The sequence below is a fragment of the Eriocheir sinensis genome, chromosome 11 (assembly GCF_024679095.1).
Source record: "Eriocheir sinensis breed Jianghai 21 chromosome 11, ASM2467909v1, whole genome shotgun sequence".
Classification (NCBI taxonomy): domain Eukaryota; kingdom Metazoa; phylum Arthropoda; class Malacostraca; order Decapoda; family Varunidae; genus Eriocheir; species Eriocheir sinensis.
In genome coordinates, this window is record NC_066519.1 from 18,042,112 (window position 1) to 18,066,148 (window position 24,037).

General features: G+C 41.4%; 1 protein-coding gene and 1 long non-coding RNA gene across 2 annotated transcripts; both read right to left on the reverse strand.

Annotated features, from left to right (window-relative positions):
• Positions 1 to 683: 683 nt before the first annotated feature.
• On the reverse strand, positions 684 to 23,152 carry LOC126996969 (carbonic anhydrase 1-like). The gene is made up of 7 exons (XM_050857933.1): positions 23,076 to 23,152; positions 22,122 to 22,286; positions 20,192 to 20,330; positions 11,990 to 12,162; positions 11,511 to 11,671; positions 3,307 to 3,393; positions 684 to 2,621 (listed from the first exon to the last, which is right to left on the reverse strand). The coding sequence occupies exons 2-7, from the start codon at positions 22,264 to 22,266 to the stop codon at positions 2,517 to 2,519; spliced, it is 810 nt and encodes a 269-aa protein (XP_050713890.1). The 5' UTR covers positions 22,267 to 22,286; positions 23,076 to 23,152; the 3' UTR covers positions 684 to 2,516.
• On the reverse strand, positions 3,740 to 10,902 carry LOC126996970 (uncharacterized). Its single transcript, XR_007751777.1, has 2 exons — positions 10,215 to 10,902; positions 3,740 to 7,014 (listed from the first exon to the last, which is right to left on the reverse strand). It is a non-coding gene; the product is annotated as an uncharacterized LOC126996970 (long non-coding RNA).
• Positions 23,153 to 24,037: the final 885 nt, after the last annotated feature.

Consider the following 24,037-nt stretch of genomic DNA (forward strand, 5'->3'; position numbering starts at 1 on the left):
CCGGGACTGTCGGCCATTTTTCTTTTTTACAGTAATATCCATGTGCCAAAGTATTTTCCACTGCTATTTTCCCTGCCTTTCGACTAATTTGAGCTGTTCCTGTATTATTAGTTCCACATTATATAATCAGACTGCTTAGTAAATGCACGGGGCCGTCTTTCTCCTGGTACTGTTCATCCGTTGAGCTTAGCCATGTCCCAAAGTATTATTTGGTGTTGTTTTACTTGTTTTTCGACTAAATTAAGCTGTTTTTGTATTACTAGATCTATGATAGCTAATATAATCAAACACCTTGAGCACGTAGCCGAGTTTATCAAAATATCAAGGATGACAAATACAAACTTCTTTCTGGGACGGTTTCTTCCATATGTTGAGTGTTATCTTTTCTTTTTCTTTTGAGCTGTTCCGCTTTGTATAGCTTCTTCGGGCCTTCTTCTTTTGCGATTATGTTGATGCTTCTCATTTTTTCTGTGATGCGAAGTTACTATTTCTACAAGATTTGGTTTATTGGCTCAGTAAATACACGTGGCTACCCTTGCTATTTATCATACATCTATAGAGCTTCCGTCAATAAGATAAAAAGTTGATTATAGAGTAAATAAAACAATAAATCCACACAACCTCCATAAATACTCACTGATAAAAAATGCTCGTACCGCACAAATAGGAATATAACACAATAATTAAAGGTAATGCTATAATTTATTCGCTACCGTTAACAGAACATTATTTTTTTGTTGTAATACAGTGCGACAAATTAATTAGTACGTATCAACTAACAGGTAAACTTATAACAGTGTTCTGATGGCCCGTCTCTCCCTTGGGACGCGAGAAGAAGAAGAAGAAGAAGAAGTGAGATGATAAACAAAAGAGAAAAAAAGGAAAACAAGAAAGAAGGAAAAAAGCATGATAAACAACGTGAGAGAGAGAGAGAGAGAGAGAGAGAGAGAGAGAGAGAGAGAGAGAGAGAGAGAGAGAGAGAGTTATATATACTTATTCGCTACGGTTTGACACTATTGCTATTGTTACAAGGTAGACGTTTGAGTACTAGTCGGGGACATGTACAGAACAGGTATTGATGGGGGAGAATATACAAGGTGAAATGGGTGGATGGGAGACCTACACACACACACACACACACACACACACACACACACACACACACACACTGAAAGGTTACAGAGATACATACATACATACATACATACATATATAAATGGATTCACAATGTGCTTTTTTTAACAATTCTCGTGTGTGTGCGTGTGTGTGTGTGTGTGTGTGTGTGTGTGTGTGTGTGTGTGAGAGAGAGAGAGAGAGAGAGAGAGAGAGAGAGAGAGAGAGAGAGAGAGAGAGAGAGAGAGAGAGAGAGAGAGAGAGAAATGTATTTGATTATAGTACTATCTGAGCATACTTGGTACACACACACACACACACACACACACACACACACACACACACACACACACACACACACACACACACACGGGGCTAGGGAGGGTGGGGGGACTAGGTCTTAAAACTGGCCATGTAATATTTATATACAATAATTCATGTATTTGAAATGCCATAGAATTTAACCGAACAACGCGTACATACATACATAAAACGTACACAGATGCACACACATACATACATACACACAAACAAGGTCGTATGTGCGTGTAAATAACAGGGCGAGTGTAGAGTGTATGTATGTGTGTTTGTGTGTATGTGTTTGTATGTATGCATGTTTATTTGTTTGTGTTTGTTACGCTAATTTGGTAAGTACTGGCCTAGCGAAAGTACTGGCATTGGGGAAGTGACCTTTGAAGCGATGTGATTGGGAGTGAACCGCGTGTTCGAATCCTTTGTCTCGTTTGCTTCGCTCGCTGCTTCGGTACACGTGGTCTCGAGTCTTGTGAACACGTCTTTTTTCAATCTTTCTTTTCTTGTGTGTGAGATTCATGGTTGTTCTTGTTTTTGGCAATAACTATTTGGCTTGAATGTGTTTCGCTTTTGTATACTTTCTCTCCTAATTTTTCATCTTTCTTTTCATATATTCTCTTTGTTTTTTTCTGTTTACTTTTAATATCTTTTCAATTTCAGCTTTTTCTCTCATTATTTCTTTTTTATTCTTTGTGTTTCATGGAGTTCTAAATTCCCAAAAAAATACAGAAAAGTGGAAAAAAATCAGTTTCGTGACTCACTGATGACCGACTAACTCTCTAACCACACCTATTACTGACTGGGACGGTGACGCAACCACACCACCGTCAGCAGTACAGGTGATCACGAAGGTAACGAGCAGCAACGCCGGTTCACTCTTGGCGCCTCTCTCTCCTCGGTTCACCTTCCTCTGGGTCTGTAGCAACTCTCTACGTCACTACTGTCACACATGGCCAGACTCCTCCTTCTCCAGCCCTCCACTCCCCTGGCCCCTCCCCCACGCCCAGAGAGGAGGAGGAGGGGCAAGAGGAGGAGGGTTAGGAGAGGAGGTGATGGTGGTGGTGGTGGTGGTGGTGATGGAGTTGAGGTGTTCACATGTTCATCATAAGCACGGCCATGGTGGTCATGAAGTAGACGGTGAGGCCAACCTTCTTGAGGGAGGAAGAGTCGGCGCTGCTGTCGGCTGAGACGTACACCTGTAGAGACGAGAACAGGTGTGGGCAGGTGTGGAGGGGGGGGGGGGGGTTGGCTAAGATATTTTTTTTTTTACAACAAAGGAGGCAGCTCAAGGGCACACAAAAAAAGAAAACAATAATAAAAAAAAGCCCGCTACACGCTGCTCCCAAAAAAGCATTAAAAGAGGTGGCCGAAAGAAAGATCAATTTCGGGAGGAGAGGTGTCCCGCTACCCTCCTCTAGAAAGAGTTCAAGTCGTAGGCAGGAGGAAATACAGATGAAGGAAGATTGTTCCAGAGTTTACCAGCGTGAGGGATGAAAGAGTGAAGATGCTGGTTAACTCTTGCATAAGGGGTTTGGACAGTGTAGGGATGAGCATGAGTAGAAAGTCGTGTGCAGCGGGGCCGCGGGAGGGGGGGGAGGCATGCAGTTAGCAAGTTCAGAAGAGCAGTCAGCGTGGAAATATCGATAGAAGATAGAGAGGCAACATCGCGGCGGAATTTAAGAGGTAGAAGGCTATCAGTAGGAGGAGGAGAGCTGATGAGACGAAGAGCCTTAGACTCCACTCTGTCCAGAAGAGCTGTGTGAGTGGAGCCCCTCCTGACTGACTGAAGATCCACGGAAAATTTGCCCAGTGTAATAGGCCCTTTAGGCGAGAGAAGATGAAGTCGTTAGGTCACTACTGCGCTGTCGTCGGGTCACTCACCTTCCTGTTGTTGAGAGGCTGCGGTGGGCGGAAGTTGTCCACGATCATGGCGCCGTGGTCATCAACGAGAGCGCGGAAACTGTTGAGCTGCGGAGAGGAAGGAGAGTTAGACAGTGTAGTAGTAGCAGTAGTAGGCTAGTAGTTGTAGTAGTAGTAGTAGTAGTAGTAGTAGTAGTAGTAGTAGTAGGATAGTAGTCGGTCGGGAGTTTCGTCTTTGTAACGGCACTCCCTGGTGTGTCTCTACTGTCTGGGTCTATTATTTTCCTCTTTTTCTTTCATTCTTTTTTCTCTTACTGTCCAAAACTTATGTACTGTTGCTTTTGTTTCTTCGGTGTGGTCATTTGTGTGTCTGGTGGCTTGGTCTTGGTCTTGGTCTTGGGTCTGGCTCTTGCGTTGTGTCTTTCGTCTTTTTAACCTCCCGTTCATTCTGTCATTCTTCTTTTTTTTTTTTTTGTTCTTTAATTCTTTCTTTCTGTCTGTCTGTCTGTCTGTCTTTGATTTGTTTATACGTTTACTCTCTGCTACTGTATCTCTGTGTATCTGTCTGTCTGTCTGTTAGTTGAAAAATAAAAAATAAAAAATAAAAAGAACAAAATTATTTATGATCGATGACACTGCGAACGAGGAACAATGGCACACAACTTAAATGTAGACAAGTAAATTCAGACTGCACCAAATTCTTCTTCACCAACGTTGCAGTGCGAGAATGGAATAAGCTCCCACCGTCAGTGGTCCAGTGTAACACGATTGACTCCTTTAAAAACAAGCTCGACCGTCACTTCCTTGAACTTATATTAACTAGAGTAGAAAAGCAACGTTTTGGAGCCATCTGATTAATGTAAAATCACTTAGGTTTAAGGACAGACCACCTAGTCTGGACCATGGGGTCTGAGTGGTCTGATTTTCTATGTAAATCTATGTAAATCAACACACACACACACACACACACACACACACACACACACACACACACACACACACACACAGAAGGAGGAGAAACCAGACAAATATGAATCCTCTAAGAAATTAAACCAAGCAAATTTAAAACACGAGCAAAACGTTTTAAGATTCACTGCCAAACACACACACACACACACACACACACACACACACACACACACACACACACACACACACAAACAGGAAGAAAACTTTATTCAGAGACAGAAATAAATATGGAAGAAATTACATTTTTAGAATTTCAATACATTTTTTTGGTCAGAGCTCAGAAGGATTTATTATTATTATTTTTATATATTATTTAAATGGTTTACACGCACGCGATAATATCTAGTTTAATTTACAGAGGTCATTGAAAAACACACTCCATTTGCTGAATAATTTATGTTCTAATTCTATCTAAGCTTACAAATAAATTAAGGTATATTGCACGGATTGTAGGGAGGAGGAGGAGAAAGAGGAGGAGGAGGAGGAGGAGGAGGAGGAGGAGGAGGAGGAGGAAAAGTAGGAGGAGAACAAGGAAAACAAAGGAATTAGAAGAAAAAGAAGCAGAAAGGAGGAGGAGAAGGAACATGAGGAGGAAAACAAAAACTTGATGAGAAGAGAAAAAATGAAGAGGAGAAAGAATGAGAGTAGACGGACGGGATGAAATATATATCTTATAAGGAAGGAAAGGAAAGGAATGTGAGACAGAGAAAGGAATTACGACGATAGGATATGAAAAGAAAGAAACCGGAGAAAAGTGGAAAAGACAAGAAAGTAAATTGAATAAAAGTCAGCGCGGAATGAATTAAAGACAAGTGAAAGAAAATGAAAATAGAAAACAATAGAAAAATGACAAAATATAGAGAAAAAATAGAGAGAAGTGAAAAATACGAGCAGTAAAGAAACCAAATAAGTGAAAGAAAACGAGAGGAAAAGAAAGAAACAAAAAAGAAAACGAGAGAACCACAAAGAGAGAAATGAAATAAGTAAACACACATAACCTGACTTGTGAACTAATACATAATATAACTAAAGTAGAGAAAATAATATAATCTTGTGCTGCTAATAATAATAATAATAATAATAATAATAATAATAATAATAATAATAATAATAATAATAATAATAATAATAATAGTAAGGGGGCGTGGCTAGCTTGAGAACCAGCCAATGAACACTTAAAGGAGAATAAGTGGGAGGAGCCTATTTTCCATGGTACCCTGAATAGAGGAAGATGTGAAGGCAACCTGTGGCAACCCTAAGACTAACTGAAGGGTGTTTCAAGACGCGAGAATCAAGAAACTTCTCCATTTAAAACTAACCTTCCTTTTTGACACTCATCCTATAGTCTTTGCCATAGACTTCTTTGCTAGAACAGCGCTTAGCGGGTTTCCTTTTCTGTTTTATTATCTTTCATTATTGCAGTAAAGGCAGCAGCTCCAGGGCAAACAACATATGAAAACGAAAAAGCCCGCCAAGGCCTTCTCCTATAAATGACAGTAGAAAAGAGTGGCTAAAAGAAAGGTCAAATTTGGGTAGAAAGGTATCTTGATACTCCCCTTAAGATATTTCCATTGATGTATAAAAATATAATGGAGGGTTTCTTAAATCTAATGGGGGCTGAGGAATTACCGATCGAATGTAAGAATATGCTGAAAGGGTTCTGAGTAGCTTATAATACCCTTAGCTTCCCTTTAGCCAATGAATGCAGCCTTGGTTGAAGTAGGGGCGTGGCTTGATGGTAGGCTAGCCAATGATAAGCAGTAATGGTGAAGGGGGCGTGGCTTGGTGATTAACTAGCCAATGATAAACACATAACAGGAAAGGGGCGTGGCTTGGTGGTAGACTAGCCTATGGTGAAGGGGGCGGGGCTAAATTGCGAGGTTAACGTGAACAGGGTATAAGACATGTATTTTGGTATGGAGGTTGGGTATGTGTTTAGGTAAATGGATATCTGTGTATGTGTGTGTATGTGTATTTGTGGAACAGTGGATATGTTGGGGGGGGGGGGGGATGTGAATATGTAGCCTAAGTATGTATGTGGATTAGTGAATGTGTAGGCCTATGTGTATGGGTATATTAGTGGACCAATGGATATGTGTGTGGGTTTATATGTGTGTGTGTGTGTATGTGTGTGGGTTTGTGGATATGAGTGCGTATATGGGCATGCTAATATGTGGATAAGTATGTGGATTGCTGGGTATGTTAGTTCTTCTGTAGTATATGGATTGGTATATGTATATGGATTAGTGCATATGTATAAGTGTGTGGGTATGTGTATTTGTGACTGTGTGGGTATGTGTGTGTAGGTATGTGCGTATGGGTATGTGTTTGTTTGTGTGGATATGTATCAGTGTGAGTGTGTGTGTGTGTGTGTGTGGAGAGGGTTATATATGTGTGTGAGTACGTGTGTGTATGCATGTGTTTGTGTTGACATATATGTAAGAGAGTGGGAGGGGGATACAAATATGACTCTGTATGTATTAGTATGAGAATGTGCGTTGGAGGGAAGACTTATATATTGTGGAGGGGGAGTGTATATGTGTGTGAGTGTGTGTGTGTGTGTGTGTGGGTGGGTGGGTGGAGGGGGGTACGCGGGGAGTCTCAGAAAGGGGAACAGGCTACTATCGTCCGGGGCACCAGCTTGTCGCGGCCTCGAACCTCCCGCGCGTTCAGGGGCTGCACAGGGCGGAAGTTGTCGACCAGTGCGTGCGCGTTATGAATCTTCGTCTCCTCCGACTCCAGCCACCTGAACAACGCCAGCTGGAACACAGGGACGAGGTGAGCACAGGGAGTGGGGCAAGCGAAAGGGAATGTAGTTGATGGGGAAAGAGGGGAAGATGGAGGAGGGCTTTTTTTTCTCTCTCTGCACTCTTTTTGTTGCCCTTGAAGCGTCTCCTTTGCTGTAAAAAAAAAAAAGTGAAGGGGAATGCAAAGGAAAGCGATAATGAAGGTAGGAAAACGGAAAGGAAGGGAGAAAAGGGAAAAAGAATGGGAAGGAAGTACGGAAAGGAGGATGGGAAACAGTAGAGTAAAAGTAGATATAAAGGAGAGAAAGGAAGGGAGAGAGAGAAAACGAAGGGAAGTGCGAAGAGAAGAACTGTAATAAAAAGGAAAAAAGAAATGAACGATTGAGGATAGAAAGGGAAAGGGAGAGGAAGGGAGAAGAAAGGGAGAGGAAATGCCAAGAGGAGGAGGGTAAGTAATAGGGAGAGAAAGAAGGAGGATGGAAGGACTCTATTTTCCATTCTTCTCCCTTCTTCGTTTACTTCTTCTCCCTCCCTTCCTCCCTCCCTTTCCTTCTCTTCACCAACTCAGAGGTAACAGAAATAAAAGAGAAAGGGAAAAAGAAGATAAAAAAGAGAAAGAGAGGAGAAAAGACTCTATTTTCCATTCTTCTCCCTTCTTCGTTTACTTCTTCTCCCTCCCTTCCTCCCTCCCTTTCCTTCTCTTCACCAACTCAGAGGTAATAGAAAAAAAGAGAAAGGGAAAAAGAAGATAAAAAAGAGAAAGAGAGGAGAAAAGGAGTGGATGGAAGGACCCTATTTTACTTTTTCTTCCTTCATCTCCTTCATTTCTCTTCCTCCTTTCCCTTCTCTTCATGAACTCGGAGGAACAGAAAAAAAGGGAGCTGGAAAACGGAAGAGAAAAAAAATAGAAAGGGAGAGAATAGTGAAAGATGGCAGGCCCCTATTCAAATTTCTCTTCCCTCCTCTCCTTTCTCTCCTTCTCTCCTCCCTCCCTCCCTCCCTCCCTTCATCAACTCAGTGAACCAAAAGGCATAAACAAATTCATTGGAAACCACTCAATTGTGAAACACAGTGACCGATTTCGACTTGTCCTTTTTTCTTTTACTTTTGATGAGAGAGAGAGAGAGAGAGAGAGAGAGAGAGAGAGAGAGAGAGAGAGAGAGAGAGAGAGAGAGAGAGAGAGAGAGAGAGAGAGAGAGAGAGAGAGAGAGAGAGAGAGAGAGAGAGAGAGAGAGAGAGAGAGAGAGAGAGAGAGAGAGAGAGAGAGAGAGAGAGAGAGAGAGAGAGAGAGAGAGAGAGAGAGAAAAAGAGATATATAGAGAGAAAGGAAAGAAAAAAATGATTAAATGAGAAATGAGGAAAAAAAGGAGAAAATAAGAGAAATAGAGGTGGGAATGAGGAAAAAAGAGAAGGGAAAGAGAAGAAGGGACAGATAAAGAGAGAATAGGAGGGAGAAGAAGGAAAGAGTGAGTGAGAGACGACGCAAGGAAAAGAGAAGAGAGAAGAAGGAGAGATCGAAGGGGAAGAGGAAGAAAAACAAGGGGAGGTAAAATGAGGAGGAAAGTATTACAAGGAGGAGATAAGGAGTTGTGGAGAGACTATAAGTGGAGGAGAGAGAGAGAGAGAGAGAGAGAGAGAGAGAGAGAGAGAGAGAGAGAGAGAGAGAGAGAGAGAGAGAGAGAGAGAGAGAGAGAGAGAGAGAGAGAGAGAGAGAGAGAGAGAGAGAGAGAGAGAGAGAGAGAGAGAGAGTAAAGGAAGGAAAGGAGGGAGAAATGGGAAAGTGAAGAGGTCTTGAAGAGGGAGAAAAGTGCTTAAGTAAGAGGATGAAGGGAAAGGGGAGAGGGGAAATTACTACTACTACTACTACTACTACTATCTGTAAACAACAAACAGCACTTACTTCAAACCAACAAAATAAGGGAATGGACATAAATAAATAAGGCAAGAAAGTGGATTTGGATACTAAGCGATGGAATCCAACTCCACTAGAGAGGATTGGATTCCCTATCATGCCCATAACAAACAAACAAACAAACAAAACTGGCTCATCAGCAAAACACACACACACACACACACACACACACACACACACACACACACACACACACACACGCACGCACATGGACAAAAAATAACTAAGACAATGACTCCTTATTCAACACAAAACAAACAAAACAAAAAAAACTATTAAACTGATCCCAAAATTAAGAAAACCTAAATTAAAAAAAAAAAACAGAAAGGAGAATGATTAAAACTGGTTCCTAAATAAAAATAAACACCTTGAATAAAAATAAATAAAGAAACACAAAAAAAAAATGGCAATAAAAAAAAAAAAAAAGAGATCGATCCCCCAAAATAAAACTAAATCATATAGACAAAACAAAAACCAAGACTCAAAAATACCAACCCAAAAAATTAAGAAAGAACAAAAATAACACGCAAAAATAGCAACTCGACGGCCCAGGTAACTAATTAACATCACCCTTCACCTGGCGTCACCTGGGCGGGCTAATCCACTCAGGTGAACGGAGCGCTAATGAACGGACAGGTGATGGAAGCTTACCTGGAGAACGAGTGTGTTATTAGTTCTAGGCCTCAGATGAGTGCGTCTACTATGGTGAATGAGGAGGAAGAACAAGAAGAACAAGAACAAGAACAAGAGAAAGAAAATGAAGAAGAAGAGGAAGAAGAAAAAGAAAAAGAAAACAAGGACAAAAACAAGATAAAGAAAATGAAGAAGAAGAGGAAGACGAAAAAGAAGAAGAAAACAAGACCAAAAACAAGGAGAAAAAAAAAGAAAAAAAAGAAAAAATGAAAAAATGGAAAAATATGAAGAAAAGGAAGATGAGGGTATGAAGATAATAATGATGATGATGATGAGAGACACAGACAGACACAGAGACAGAGAAACCCGACAATAAAAACAGTAGATCATGCCTGACTAACTAACACATCATACACTCACACATCATCCCAAGAAAAAGAAAAAAAGAAACAAGCAAAACAAGATCAGGCAAAAACAGAAAGAGGAATCTAATCAAGCTCAAAGGAGGGAAAAAAAGATAAAGTCACCCATTACAAAACACACAAATAGAAAACGAGATGCAAGACTACAGTAGGAGATTTTTTTAACTATAACTATTGTATTTCAGAAGCATGCAAAAAAAAATAAAAAATAAAAAAAAGCTTATCTACGTAATGTCAGTGACCCACCTTGTGTTGTAGTAGTTGTTGTTGTTGTTGTAGTTGTTGTAGGTATCCAAGTCTCTCCATGTTGTATAATTGTTGTTGATTTTATTGTTATGGAGAAAATGGTAGTTAAAAATTGTGGTTGTTTGGGGTTTTGTGGTTTTAGTAATAGTTGTTGTTGTTGCAGTCGTTGTTGTTGTTGTCGTTGCATTCTCGTTTCTTCACTATAAAGCAAACACCACCACCACCACCGCCACCACCACCACAGCCAGCTACGTTAGTCTAATTTCGCCCGTGTGTCACCTCGGCATCAGGTTGAAAATTGCCCGGCCCGCTCAAGGCGTTAGAAGCAGGAGCGTCTCACTGTCTTAGGAAACTTGAATTTTGTGAAACGTTTTATAGAGATGAGGTTAGGAGAAGCACACACACACACACACACACACACACACACACACACACACTAGTTATTCTCTCTCTCTCTCTCTCTCTCTCTCTCTCTTCGATTTATACCCGTGTTTCTCCCTCCATACTTTTTCCTTCCTTCCCTTCTTCCCTCACTCTCTTTCTTCTTCCCCTCTTCTTCGCCTCATTCTTCTCTCCCTATCTCTTCCTCCTCTCTTTCTTTCCTCCCTTCCTTGCTCTTTTTTAATCATATTTCTTTAATTCTCCTTCTACTTGTCTCCTCTCATTATCTGCCTGCTCTCTCTCTCTCTCTCTTATTCCTTTTCTTTCCCCTTTTTTCCTCCTTTCATATCCTTCCTTCCTTCCTTTCCCTCCTTCTTCCTTACCTTCCTTTCCACCTTCCTAATACTTCCTTCCTTTTCTTTCTTCCCTCCCTTCTTTTCTCACCTTCTTCCTTCTTCCTTCACTCTTTTTCATTTCTTTCTTTTACCTTCCTTTATCTCCTAACTACTTCTTTTCTCTCATTACCTTCTTCTCTTCTTTACTTTTTTTACTCTACTTCTTTCCTTCTTCATTTCCTTCCCTCCTTTTACCCATATTCTTTACCCCTTTCCTCCTTATCCTTCTTTGCTTCTCTCCTTTCTCATCTTTCTTTATTTTCTCACTGTGTCCTTCCTCATATCCTTCCTTTCGTACATTCGTTTCTCTGTATTATTTACCTCTTTTATCCCTACCCTCCTTCTTTCCTTCTCTATCCACCTTTCTTTATCAAAATTCTATTACTCTTTCGTTCGTCAATACCTGTCTATCCTACCCTCTTCTTTCCTACACTCCATCGTTCTCACCCCTTCCTTCCTTACCCTCCCTCTTTCCCACCCCTTTCCCTTTCTTCCCACGGCTTCACCTGTCCCCGCTCACCTGCTTCTCGGAGATGGAGATGGCCTCGTCGAACACCGTCCAGGTCACCACTTCGTTGCAGGTGGGCGTGGTGAGAGACCCGTCGTAGCGGTAGAAGCGGTCCACGTTACGGGGGAGGAAGGCCTTGAGTGGGTACAGGGCGGAGACGTCGGCGAACATACCTAGGGAGAGACGGGACAGGTAAGGATGGGTGTGGGTGTGAGGGTGTGAAGTGTATAGGTGTTGGGAGAGGTGAGAAGGGTGTGGGCGTGGATTAAGAGGGAAGAAGGGAATGAGAGGAGAGAAATAGGAAGGGAAGATGAGAAGGGAAAGGAAGAAGAAGGAAGGTAAGGAGGAAAGAGGTAAAAGAAGGGAATGAGGAGGTAGAGAGAAAGGAACACACTAACCAGACTCTCTCTCTCTCTCTCTCTCTCTCTCTCTCTCTCTCTCTCTCTCTCTCTCTCTCTCACACACTCACACTCTCACACTCACATACTCACCAGACTGGGTAATGTTCCTGAGGGCCGTTGCAAGAGGAGCCAGCGCTGGATTATCATTGTTGGAGACCTCAAGCATAACACCCAGCACAGCCAACCCGTCCCTCCTCTTCACAGCCTCCGCCAGAGTGCCGTACGACCCCTTGTAGTGTACCAGGTGAAGCTCCATCGGGTACCTGACGAAGGCGAAGAAGGAGATTGCTGGTTAGAGGGAGATTAGTTACCTGGGCAAGACGAAGGTGAGGAATAGTTGATTGATGGATTGAGTGAGGAAAGGTTGAACTGGGATGACTTAGAAAGGTTAATTAATGAGGAAAAAGAGAAAGATTAAGGGAATGGAAGTGAGGAAAGGTTGAACTGGGATGACTTAGCAAGGTTGATTAATAAGGAAAATGAGAGAAGAGAATGAGGGAATGGCAATGGAGAAAGGAAGAAAAAGGTGGAATGAAGAAAGATGAAGGAAAGGGAATGAAATAAAAAAAAAAGTATGGAAAAACGGAAGAATAAGATGGAGGAAGAAAGGGTGAATGGAAGAGAGAGATGGAGGAAAATGGAGATGAAGACACGAGTGAAGAAATGACAATGAAGGAAGGAAGGAAGAAGAAAAAAGGAGGAAAATAAAAGCAACGTACAGAAAAAGATAGGACCGAAAGGGGGGAAGAAGGGATGAATGGAAGAGAAAGATGGAGATGAAGAAACGAATGAAGAAATGACAATGAAGGAAGGAAGGAAGGAAGAGGAAAAAAGGAGAAAGATAAAAGCAACACACAGAAAAAGACAAGAACGAAAGGGAGGAAGAAAGGGTGAACGAATGAAGGAGATGGAGGAAAATAAAGATGATAGAAGGAGAGAATGAGAAATAGGCCGTGACAGGAATACACAAACGAAAAAAACAAGGGTACTGCCATAAGGGATAGGCCGTCTGCTGATTAACCGGGTGCACGGAGGTGAGTGGGCGTGACAGGTATGGAATCAGGTGAGGCGTGATTAGCTGATTACAAATGGGATGGTAATTGAGGGGAGTGACTCGTTCAGCACAGACAAAATGGTGAACTATCTATTTGTATGTATTTATTTATCTGTTTTTCTATCTATCTATCTATCTATTTTTCTCTCTATGTTCTGGATTTTGAGTCGTAGAAATAAGAACAAAAAAGAGATGAAAGAGTGAAAATTCTGGTCAATTCTTGCATTAGGAAATTGGACAGCTTGCGTACTTAACTGTTTACTCACCTATCTGTCTATCTATTTATCTATCTACCTATCTATCTACTCTATGTTCTGGATTTTGAGTCGTAGAAGGAAGAACGAAAAAGGGATGAAAGAGTGAAGATACTGGTCAACTCTTGCATTAGGAAATTGGACAGCTTGCGTACTTAACTGTTTACTCACCTATCTGTCTATCTTTTTATCTATCTACCTATCTATCTATTTTTCTATCTATGTTCTGGATTTTGAGTCGTAGAAGGAAAAACAAAAAAGGGATGAAAGAGTGAAGATACTGGTGAACTCTTGCATTAGGAAATTGGACAGCTTGCCTACTGAACTGTTTACTCACCTACTTAAGTATTCAACTATCTATCTACCTCTCTATCTGTCTATTCATCCGTTCATCCACCATTACCTTTACTTAACAAGAGCAATAATGAAAGAATGAAGACACTGGTTAACTCTTGCATTGGGAAGTTGGACGGCCTACCAACCACCATACTTCCAAACCTACTTGTCCACCCATCTAACGACCTACCAATAAATCTACTTAACTATCCATCTACCTAACTATTTATCTAACTACTCATCTATCTATTCATGCACTCGTAATCTTCATACACCAAACAGGACGGCAACACGAGGCAGACGACAACCAGGAATGACACGCGCACTTCTTAGAACCAATGAGAACCCCCGTCACGCCCTTCATCCCTCGCCCAGCTCACGTTTTCGAACCCTGGGCTTAGTATGCATCCTCGCCACCCTTGCCACCCTTACCAGAGACTTGCGGAGCCCATACGAAGGCCGCCAAGGCTCTCGCACCAGTGGACGGGGGCGTAGCGCATAGCAAGAGCAAGGGCAAGGACACAGTGTTGATATAGGTGTGTAGGTGAGCGTTAAGAGGGGGGATCTATGCGTTGGGAATAGGTAATTATGTTTAAGAGAGGTATAAACAGGTGCAGGATAGGTTACTGAGTTGATAAAAGGGGTGTGGAGGTAGGAACGTGTGTTGAGAATAGGTAAGCTTGTTTTGACTGATGGTATAAATAGGTACAAGATAGGTTAGAGATGGAGAAAGAGTGTAGGGGAAGAAATAGGGAAAAGGGTGAACTTGATTTGGGTTAAGGTATATAGAGGTCCAGAATAGGTAAATTAGTTGATGATGAAAGGTAGAGAGGAGGGAGGTGGATAGGCGTGTTGGAAATAGGTAATTATGTTTTTAATGGATAGGCGTAGGTGAGGTTAACTCTAATCAGGTATAGAGGTGAGGTACAGGTTAATGAGAAAGGATATACAGGTGGAAAGATCCTCTATGACTAAGGATGTTTTGACTATAAGCATACGAAAAAAATATAGTTAGATAAAATAAATAAATAAAAGCATACAAAAAATAAAGATAAAAATACATAAATAAATAAGCAAGTAAAAAGAATTCAGGTATAAACAGGTGAAGGATTTTTTTTTTTTTTTTTTTTTTTTTACAGCAAGGGAGGCAGTCGAAGGGTAATAAAGAAAACAACAACAACAACAAAAAAGCCTGCTATAAGCTTCTCCAACAAAATAAAAAAAAAAAGAACGAGAGGCCAATTTCGGGAGGAGAGGCGTCTGGATACTCTCCTCATTAAAGAGTTCAAGTCATAGGCAGGAGGAAATACAGACGAAGGAAGACCGTTTCAGAATTTACCAGCGAAAGGGATGAAAGAATGAATGCTGGTTAACTCTTGCATAAGGGATTTGGAGAGTATAGGAATGAGGAAGAGCTGAAAGTCGTGTGCAGCGGGGCCGAGGGAGGGGGGAGGCATGCAGTTATCAAATTCCGAAGAGCTATCAGCCTGAAACTCTTGATAGAAGATAGAAAGAGAAGCAACATGGCGGCGGAATTTAAGAGATAGAAGACTGATAATAAGAGAAAGGGAATTGATGAGACGAGGACGAAGGTTAATGAGGTGATAAAAAGGTATGTAGGTAGAGATGCGGAATGAATAGGTAAGCTTGTTTTGGGTACAGGTAAGAACAGGTGCAGAACAGGTAAATTAGTTGATGGCAAAGGGGTGTATGGTAGAGATGCGTTTGAAATAAGTTAGCATGTTTCGGGTTAATTAAGGAGCGAGTGCAGAATAGGTTATTGGGTTGATGGTAAAAGGTAGAAAGAAAAGGGAGAGTGGATAGATGCGTTTAGAATAGGTAAGCTTGATGTGAGTAAATATAAACAAGTACAGAATAGGTTACTGAGTTGATGGTAAAAAAAAGAAAAGTTTAGAATAGGTAAGCATGATTTGACTAGGTATAAACAAGAGAAAAATAGGTTACTGAGTTGATGGTAAAAAAAGGAAAGTTTAGAATAGGTAAGCTTGATTTGACTAGGTATAAACAAGTCCAGAATAGGTTACTGAGTTGATGGTAAAAAGAGAAAAGTTTAGAATAGGTAAGCTTGATGTGACTAGGTATAAACAAGAGAAAAATAGGTTACTGAGTTGATGGTAAAAAAAGGAAAGTTTAGAATAGGTAAGCTTGATGTGACTAGGTATAAACAAGAGAAAAATAGGTTACTGAGTTGATGATAAAATAAGGAAAGTTTAGAATAGGTAAGCTTGATGTGACTAGGTATAAACAAGAGAAAAATAGGTTACTGAGTTGATGATAAAATAAGGAAAGTTTAGAATAGGTAAGCTTGATGTGACTAGGTATAAACAAGTGCAGAATAGGTTACTGAATTGATGGTAAAAAGTAAAGTAGAGAGCAAAGACGTGTCAAGACTAGGCAATCATGTTTTGAATTCAGGTATAAAAAAAGGTGTACACAGGTTAGGTTATTGCAGAACAGGTACATAGGTAAGGTGTAGCATAGGTTAATGAAAATAAAAACATACAGGTAGAGGTGTGAATGGTTAATTATGTTTTGACGCAAAGTGTAAGCAAATAGAAATAGGTTAGTGAAATGCAGAACAGGTATACAGATAAGGTGCAGGAAAGACTATTGACGAAGGTGAAAAAAATATACAGGTAAACAGATGCACTTTGAATGATTAATATTTTGGCTTCAGGTATAAACAAAAAGTCACAGGTTAGGAGTAGGAGAGAAGGATGAAGGAAAACGAGAAGGATTTTTTTTTAAGATCCTTCCTTCATCTTTTCCTTAATCATTTCACCGTCCTCCTCCTCCTCTCATTTCTCCCTTCATTATTTTCCTCTCCCCCTCCTCCTCCTCCTCCTCCTCCTCCTCTATTCTATTCTATTCTATTCTATTCCTCTTCTTCCTCCTCTCATTATTCCCTTTCTTCTCCCCCCCCCCCCCCCCACCTACACACATATAGAGGCATAGAGGTAGAAGTGACATACAGGTTAATGGTAAAAGATATACAGGTAGAGAGATACATTATGAGTGGTAAGTGACGGTCAGGTATAAGAAATGGGGCATAGGTTGATGATAAACAGGTATGGAGGTGAGGGGCAGAATAGGTTAGCGATAAAGGAAAAACAGAGAGAGATATGAATGAGGGATGATGTTTTGGTGGAATAAATAGAGGGTGATGTGGATTGGAGAAGGAAGAGGACTAGAAGGGGAAGGAATGTAACGGAGGAAGAGCAGAAAGTCGTGTGCAGCGGGGCCGAGGGAGGGGGCGGAGGCATGCTTCTTCTTCTTCTTCTTCTTTTGACCTGTAACGCTTTGTATCGCTTCTTAGGTCCTCCTCCTCCATTCGCTCCTCTTTCCTTCTTATTATTCACACACTTCCCTATTCAGTACAATGTGACTTTCCTAACTGCAATAGTCATTTATTTTCACTTAATCACCCATTTTGTGCTTTTTCCCAGCATTGCGCGAGGAACATCTCTGCCAGCTTCATCGTTCTTCTCTCTGTTTCCTTCTTGTCTCCATGCAGCCCCAACACCGCACAGTTAACAAGTACGTATTAACTGCGCAGGAAATACAGACGAAGGAAGGCTGTTTCAGAGTTTACCAGCGGAAGGGATGAAAGAATGAATGCTGGTTAACTCTTGCATAAGGGATTTGGATAGTATAGGGATGAGGAAGAGCAGAAAGTCGTGTGCAGCGGGGCCGAGGGAGGGGGCGAGGCATGCAGTTCTCAAATTCAGAAGAGCTGTCAGCATGAAACTCTCGATAGAAGATAGAAAGAGAAGCAACATGGCGGTGGAATTCAAGAGGTAGAAGATTGGTAGTAAGACGAGGGGAGTTGATGAAACGTAGACGAAGGAGGAGGAAGATGAAGAAGGAAGAAGAGGAAAAATTGATAAGGGAAGGTAAGTAGATAGGTAGGTAGGTAGATAGGGAGATAAATAATGGAAACGAATACTGACAAAGGGTTGAGGTAGAGGATAATAGAAGAAGGAAGAGGACTAGAAGGGGAAGAAACATAAGGGAGGAAGATGGAGGAGGAAGATGAAGAATTGGTAAGGGAAGGCAAGTAGATAGGTGGGTAGATAGGGAGATAAATGATGGGTACAAATACTAACAAAGGGTTGAGGTAGAGGATAACTAAACAAAGGGGTAGATTAAGCAGATGTCAGATACACAGGTGATGGAGACTGGAAAAAAAGGCAAATAAATAAATAAAAAAGATTAAAAAGTAAACATAGGAATTTGAATATTGAAAGTTTAAAAAAAGTTGAAAATGAAACTCTGCGTTCTAATTTTCCTTTCTTTAGTGTTTTGAAGATTATTTTAATGGATTTGTAGACAAGATAGATAGATAGATAGATAGATAGATAGAGAGAGAGAGAGAGAGAGAGAGAGAGAGAGAGAGAGAGAGAGAGAGAGAGAGAGAGAGAGAGAGAGAGAGAGAGAGAGAGAGAGAGAGAGAGAGAGAGAGAGAGAGAGAGAGAGAGAGAGAGAGAGAGAGAGAGAGAGAGAGAGAGAGAGAGAGAGAGAGAGAGAGAGAGAGAGAGTATGCATAAACTAGTCCCCTTGAGTATTTTAATTGAAGGTCTCGATTCAGGATGTTAAAAGGATGATTAAAGGAGAAAAAAAAAAAAAAAGGCGTGACATCATTTTACAAACACACACACACACACACACACACACACACACACACACACACACACACACACACACACACACTTCTCTCTTCCTTCCTTCTCATTATTTCACCTCCTCCTCCTCCTCTTCCTCTTCCTACTCTTCGTCCTCCTCCTACTCTTCCTCTTCTTCCTCCTCCTCCTCCTCTTCGTCCTCTTTCTTATTCCTATCGTCTACCTAACTATCCCTCCTCCTCCTCCTCCTCTTCCTACTCTTCGTCCTCCTCTTACTCTTCCTCTTTCTCCTCCTCCTCTTCCTCTTCTTCCTCCTCTTCCTCCTCTTTCTTATTCCTATCGTCTACCTAACTATCCTCCTTCTCCTCCTCCTCCTCCTCCTACTCTCCTCCTCCTGCTCCTCTTCTCCTCCTCATAACGACCCCTCTAAGTCTCTCTGTTGTTAATTAATTGGTCCAGCCGTTTAATGAGGGAGGGAGCGGGTGCAGGCGACTTTCACCCTTAAGCCTGAGCCACGCAAGGGCGAAAATGGAGGCGCCTCGGGTCATCGGAAAGGCATTCTTCTTGGGATCGAAACGCCTTCCCGCGCCTCTTTGAATAGAATCAGGTGTTCGAAGCCTTTATGGATGATGCGCCTGGATTGGTGTGTAGCCTCGGGCGGGTAAACTCGGCTCAAAATAGTGCTAAGGTGTTGATACGGAGGGGGGGGAGGGGGGAGGAAGCAAGTTTTAGAAGGAGGAAGAGAACTTGAAAGAGGAGGAGGAAGGAGGAAGAAGAGAAGAAATTAATAAGGGAGGGGGGGGAGGGGGGAGGAAGCAAGTTTTAAAAGGAGGAAGAGAACTTGAAAGAGGAGGAGGAAGGAGGAAGAAGAGAAGAAATTAATAAGGGAGGGGGGGGAGGGGGGAGGAAGCAAGTTTTAGAAGGAGGAAGAGAACTTGAAAGAGGAGGAGGAAGGAGGAGGAAGAGAAGAAATTAATAAGGGAAATGGGGTTTAGGGGGGGGAAGGGGGGAGGGGGGAGGAAGCAAGTTTTAGAAGGAGGAAGAGAACTTGAAAGAGGAGGAGGAAGGAGGAAGAAGAGAAGAAATTAATAAGGGAGAGGGGGGAGGTTAGGGGGGGGAAGGGGGGAGGGGGGAGGAAGCAAGTTTTAAAAGGAGGAAGAGAACTTGAAAGAGGAGGAGGAAGGAGGAGGAAGAGCAGAATTATAATAAGGGAAGATAAGTCATTTTTTTTCATCCTTTTCCCTATCTTCTTTTTCCTTTCTTCATTCTTCTCCCTTCATCGTTTTTTTTTCCTCATTTTCCTCACATCATTTCCTCCTTCACTGCCGTCCACCCCTCATTTTCCTACCTTCATTGTCCCCTTCATCTTCCTCCTCTCATCCTCTCCCATGATTTTTTTTCTGTTCAACACTTTGTCCTCCTCCTCCACCTCCTCTCATTTTTTCCCCTCCTCCTCTTTTCATTTTCCCTTCATTTTCCTTTCCTCATTTTCCCCTTCTTCATCCCTTTCCTTTTCATTAATTTTTCTCTTCATCTTTCTCGCATACTTTCATCATTCTATCTTCATTCTCCTCCCCTCCCCTTCACTTTCCCTTCATCGTTTTCCCTTCATTTTCCTTCCCTCATTTTCCCCATCATCGCTTTCTTTTTCATTAATTTTTCTCTTCATCTTTCCCTCATACCTTCATCACTCTATCTTCATTCTCCTCCCCTCCCCTTCACTTTCCCTTCATCCTCCTCCCTTCATGGTTTTCCCTTCATTTTCCTTTCCTCATTTTCCCCTTCTTTGTCGCTTTCCTCCCTTTCCCCTCTTCCTCCTCCTCCTCTCATTCTTTCCCCTCTTCCTCCTCCTCCTCTCATTCTTTCCCCTCTTCCTCCTCCTCCTCTCATTCTCTCCCCTCCTCCTCCTCCTGCACCTTCTCTCCCTAACCTACCTTTCCCCACCTTACCTCACCTGCAGTCATCACCAAACACACCTGTCCCACACCTTCGCCGCGACACTCACCTTACGCCGTCAATGGTGTGCTCGGATCCCATGGTGGAATCTGAGCCCCAGTGGAAGTGGAACTGCGCGAAAATGTACTCCCCCTTGAGTCCACCTCCAGACACACGCGGGGCTACGGAAGCGTCCATCTCCACCTGGGCTGTTGTGGAGTGAAGGTGGAGTGTTAGAGGGTGTTGATGGAGAGGGATGGAGGAGGAAATGAAAGGTGGAAGAGGTGAATAAGGTGAGGTGGAGGATAAAGGGGGAAGAGGAGGCAAGTGGAAGAGGAGGAGGAGGTGGAGTAGAGAAAGAGGTGAAAGATGAGAGATGAAGTAGAGATGATAAAGAGAAGTGGAAGAGAAAGAGAGGTGGTAGAAGACAGGAGAGGAGAAGGGAGAAAGGGAAGTGAAGTGAAGGAAGAGAAAGAAAGGAAGAAAGGAAGAAAGGAAGGTAGGAAGAGGTGGAGGAAATGAAGCATTATTGGGTGTTAGTGAAAGAGGAAGAACAGGAGAAAGGTGGAAAAAGTAAGAGAGATGAAAGGAGAGGAGAGACAAAAAAAAGAAAAAAGGAAGAAAAAGATGGAGACAATGTTGATCGTAAGTGAAAGTAGAGGAGGAGAGAGGTAAAGAAGGAAGAGAGAGATAAAGAAGAAGGAGAGAGATAAAAGAGAAGAAGAGGGGAGATAAGAGAGGGTCATTGTACGAAAAGGGAAAAAGGAAGGAAGGAAGGAAATAGATGAGATGGATGGAGGAGGGAAAGACAGGCGAGGAGAGGAGAAAAAAGAGGAAGACGGAGGAGGAGGAGGAGGAGGAGGAGAGAGAGAGAGAAATGTTGCAATAAATGTGAGAAGGAACGCAACGAGAAAATAAAAAAAGATATAAGCGAAAGGAAAATAAAAAGAAAAACAACAAAATAAGAAAAGAATAACGCACGAGAGAAAAAGAGAAAGAAATTGCTCAAGAAAATATACAAAAAAAAAAGAAAATATGAAACTCAAGACACTAAGGAAAACCATATATTAATTAAACCTGTCTCTACCTATCCTTACCTCACCTGTCCGTCTTAACTCACCTGTCCCTTCAATCAACTCAGGTAGGTGTCTTAAGATTACATGAGTGAACGAAGATTTAGTGACCTCAAACGTGAATTAAAGAAAAAAAGCACAAATAAAACTTAGCTCTCTTAACCTTGCTTGATCTTACCTCAGTCCTGTCAGCTTCTAATTGATCTCTCACCTGTCCCAAGTTTACCTGAATTAAAGAAAAAAGGACAAATAAAACTTAGCTCTCTTAACCTTGCTTGATCTTACCTCAGTCCTGTCAGCTTCTAATTGATCTCTCACCTGTCCCAAGTTTACCTGAACAAAGATTTAGTGACCTCAGAGTTAAATAAATAAAAAAGTACAAATAAAACTTAGCTCTCTTAACCTTGCTTGATCTTACCTCAGTCCTGTCAGCTTCTAATTGATCACTCACCTGTCCCAAGTTTACCTGAACAAAGATTTAGTGACCTCGGAGTTAAATAAATAAAAAAGTACAAATAAAACTTAGCTATCTTGACCTTGCTTGATCTTACCTCAGTCCTGTCAGCTTCTAATTGATCTCTCACCTGTCCCAAGTTTACCTGAACAAAGATTTAGTGACCTCGGAGTTAAATAAATAAAAAAGTACAAATAAAACTTAGCTATCCTGACCTTGCTTCATCTTACCTGCCAGCTTCTAATTGATCTCTCACCTTAATTAACAAACTCACCTGTCCCAAGCTTACCTGAGTGAACAAGGATTTTATAACCCAGAAAGTAGATAAAGAAAAAAAAATTAAAACAGGCATATTTTGACTCGACCTAACCAGACTTTTATAGCGTCCTTTTTTTATGTCTCTCCCATTTTCTTTTTCCCCTTTGAGCTGCTTTCTTAAACGTAAACAACTAAATAATCTCTCCCCGTCTTACCTGAGTGTCCGTTGTTCTTGACGCGCATACGAGAGGGCGGCACCTCGTAGTTCTTGAGCTGCAGAGGCTTCCAGTACTCCTGCTTCACGTTCAGGGTCTCAATGTTGATGGGCGACTGTCTGTTCCCTGCGCAGGACTCGAACATGGAGCCCCAGTGAAGGGGACCTGAGGGGGGAGGAGGGGCGGTGAGAAGGATGGAACAAGACAATTCAGGAGCAGAAAACAACTCAGGAAGGAATTAGAAGACTAAGGAGGATGTTTAAATGGAGTCCTATGCGTGTGGGAAGAAAATTTGGACTAAAAGAGAGAGAGAGAGAGAGAGAGAGAGAGAGAGAGAGAGAGAGAGAGAGAGAGAGAGAGAACTAAGGCTGGATGGACGTTCAGACAATAACTAATAACAATAACAATAAATAATAGCAATAATAACAAGAAGCAAAATAAATTACCACGACCAAAAACAAACGCAACTCATAACATTAAAACGGAAACAATAAAATAAGATAAAGAATAACAAAAACAAAAACTGCTAACAATAACGTGAAGGAAGAATTACCACATTATTATTTTTTTCTTATGTTTCACTTTTGGCGCTAATAACAACGGTAGAAGGAAGAGCACTTAATCAATCCTCCTAACAATATAAATTCCTACTAACACTCCAGCACTAAGATATCCAATTAGCACGTACAGGTAGACAGGTAAGGGGTGAGGGATTCTTAGGGTCGTATTTTAAAACATTTCGTCGCCCAAGTTTACATATTTGACAAGGCTTTCGTATGAGTTGAGGGCATCTCCTGTAGTAGTTTTATGACCCAGGTGGTAGTTTGACCCTTCGTGAGTAGCATGAGCCTAAAGAAACACTAATTAGAACCCGATTTATTCCCTCTTTGTCCTTTAGAAATAGTTGATGTGAGAAGTGAAAGTCTCTTATAATACCGGCCTTAGTATGCTTACCGTGCTGTCCCGTGTAGGTCCAGGGAGTAGAGCCTCCAGCAGCATGAGTGTCTGTAGGGAGGGAAAGAAAAAGGACATTAGAATCTTCACCTTATGATATCTAGTTTAGTTTACCTTGAAATGATATAGAGTTGGGTTTGTATTTTTATCCTAGAGAGAAGGAAAGAGGAATGCCGTCAGAATCTTCCCTCAATGAGCTTTACTATAGTTTACCTTGATATGATGTAGAGAATGGTTTGTGTTTTGAAGGTATATGAAGAGTTTGACGTGAACCTTAGAAGTGATGTTGTTCCTGTCATAAATATTGTAGCTTATAGGAGAGAAAAGAAAAAAAAGAAAAAAAAGAGAAAAAATAAAAATAAAATAAAAAGAGAAAAACAGAGAAAAGACAAATGAATATAGTTTTTGTCTTAATTCTCGTAGCCTAAAGAAAGGTTGTATTTGTTTTAGATCTTATGACGAAATAAAATATAGTGTTTCTCTTAAATTTTGGAAGCTAATACATGAAGAGTTTGTATTTAATTAAACTTAAAAAAAACATGTTCAGTGTGTTTTGGTTAAGGAAAATTAGTTATACAGATGTTGTTGTTGATTATACAGAGATATTTGTGTTGATATTATTTGGGTAACACAATCTCTCTCTCTCTCTCTCTCTCTCTCTCTCTGGACTTCGTTAACCCTTTCATTGCTAAACGCTTGCAGCGGGCGTTAGGCGTATTTGCCGGTGGCGCTAAACGCTCGCTGCGACCTCCACCCGCACTCAAATCTCCCGTGTATGAGAGTGTTCCAACACTAATTCTCACAGCACAGGATTGCCAATTGAGTAGATTCTTCACTAAATTTGGTGGAAAACCATATCAGACCAGCGCGGCAAATCTACGGACGAGTAACTGGTGGATGTTCTTGCCCAATATAGCGGCAGTTTTGCATAGCTTCACCTATCACCGACTGATTCTTTGACC

Coding starts and splice junctions, on each gene's coding strand:
- LOC126996969 (XM_050857933.1), bottom strand. CDS start 22,266: ATGTTCGAGTCCTGCGCAGGGAACAGACAGTCGCCCATCAACATTGAG. Junction 3,394..11,510: donor TCTCCATCTCCGAGAAGCAG/GTGAGCGGGGAC, acceptor TCCTCTCCGCAG/CTCAACAGTTTCCGCGCTCT. Junction 2,622..3,306: donor AGCCTCTCAACAACAGGAAG/GTGAGTGACCCG, acceptor TCGTCTCTACAG/GTGTACGTCTCAGCCGACAG.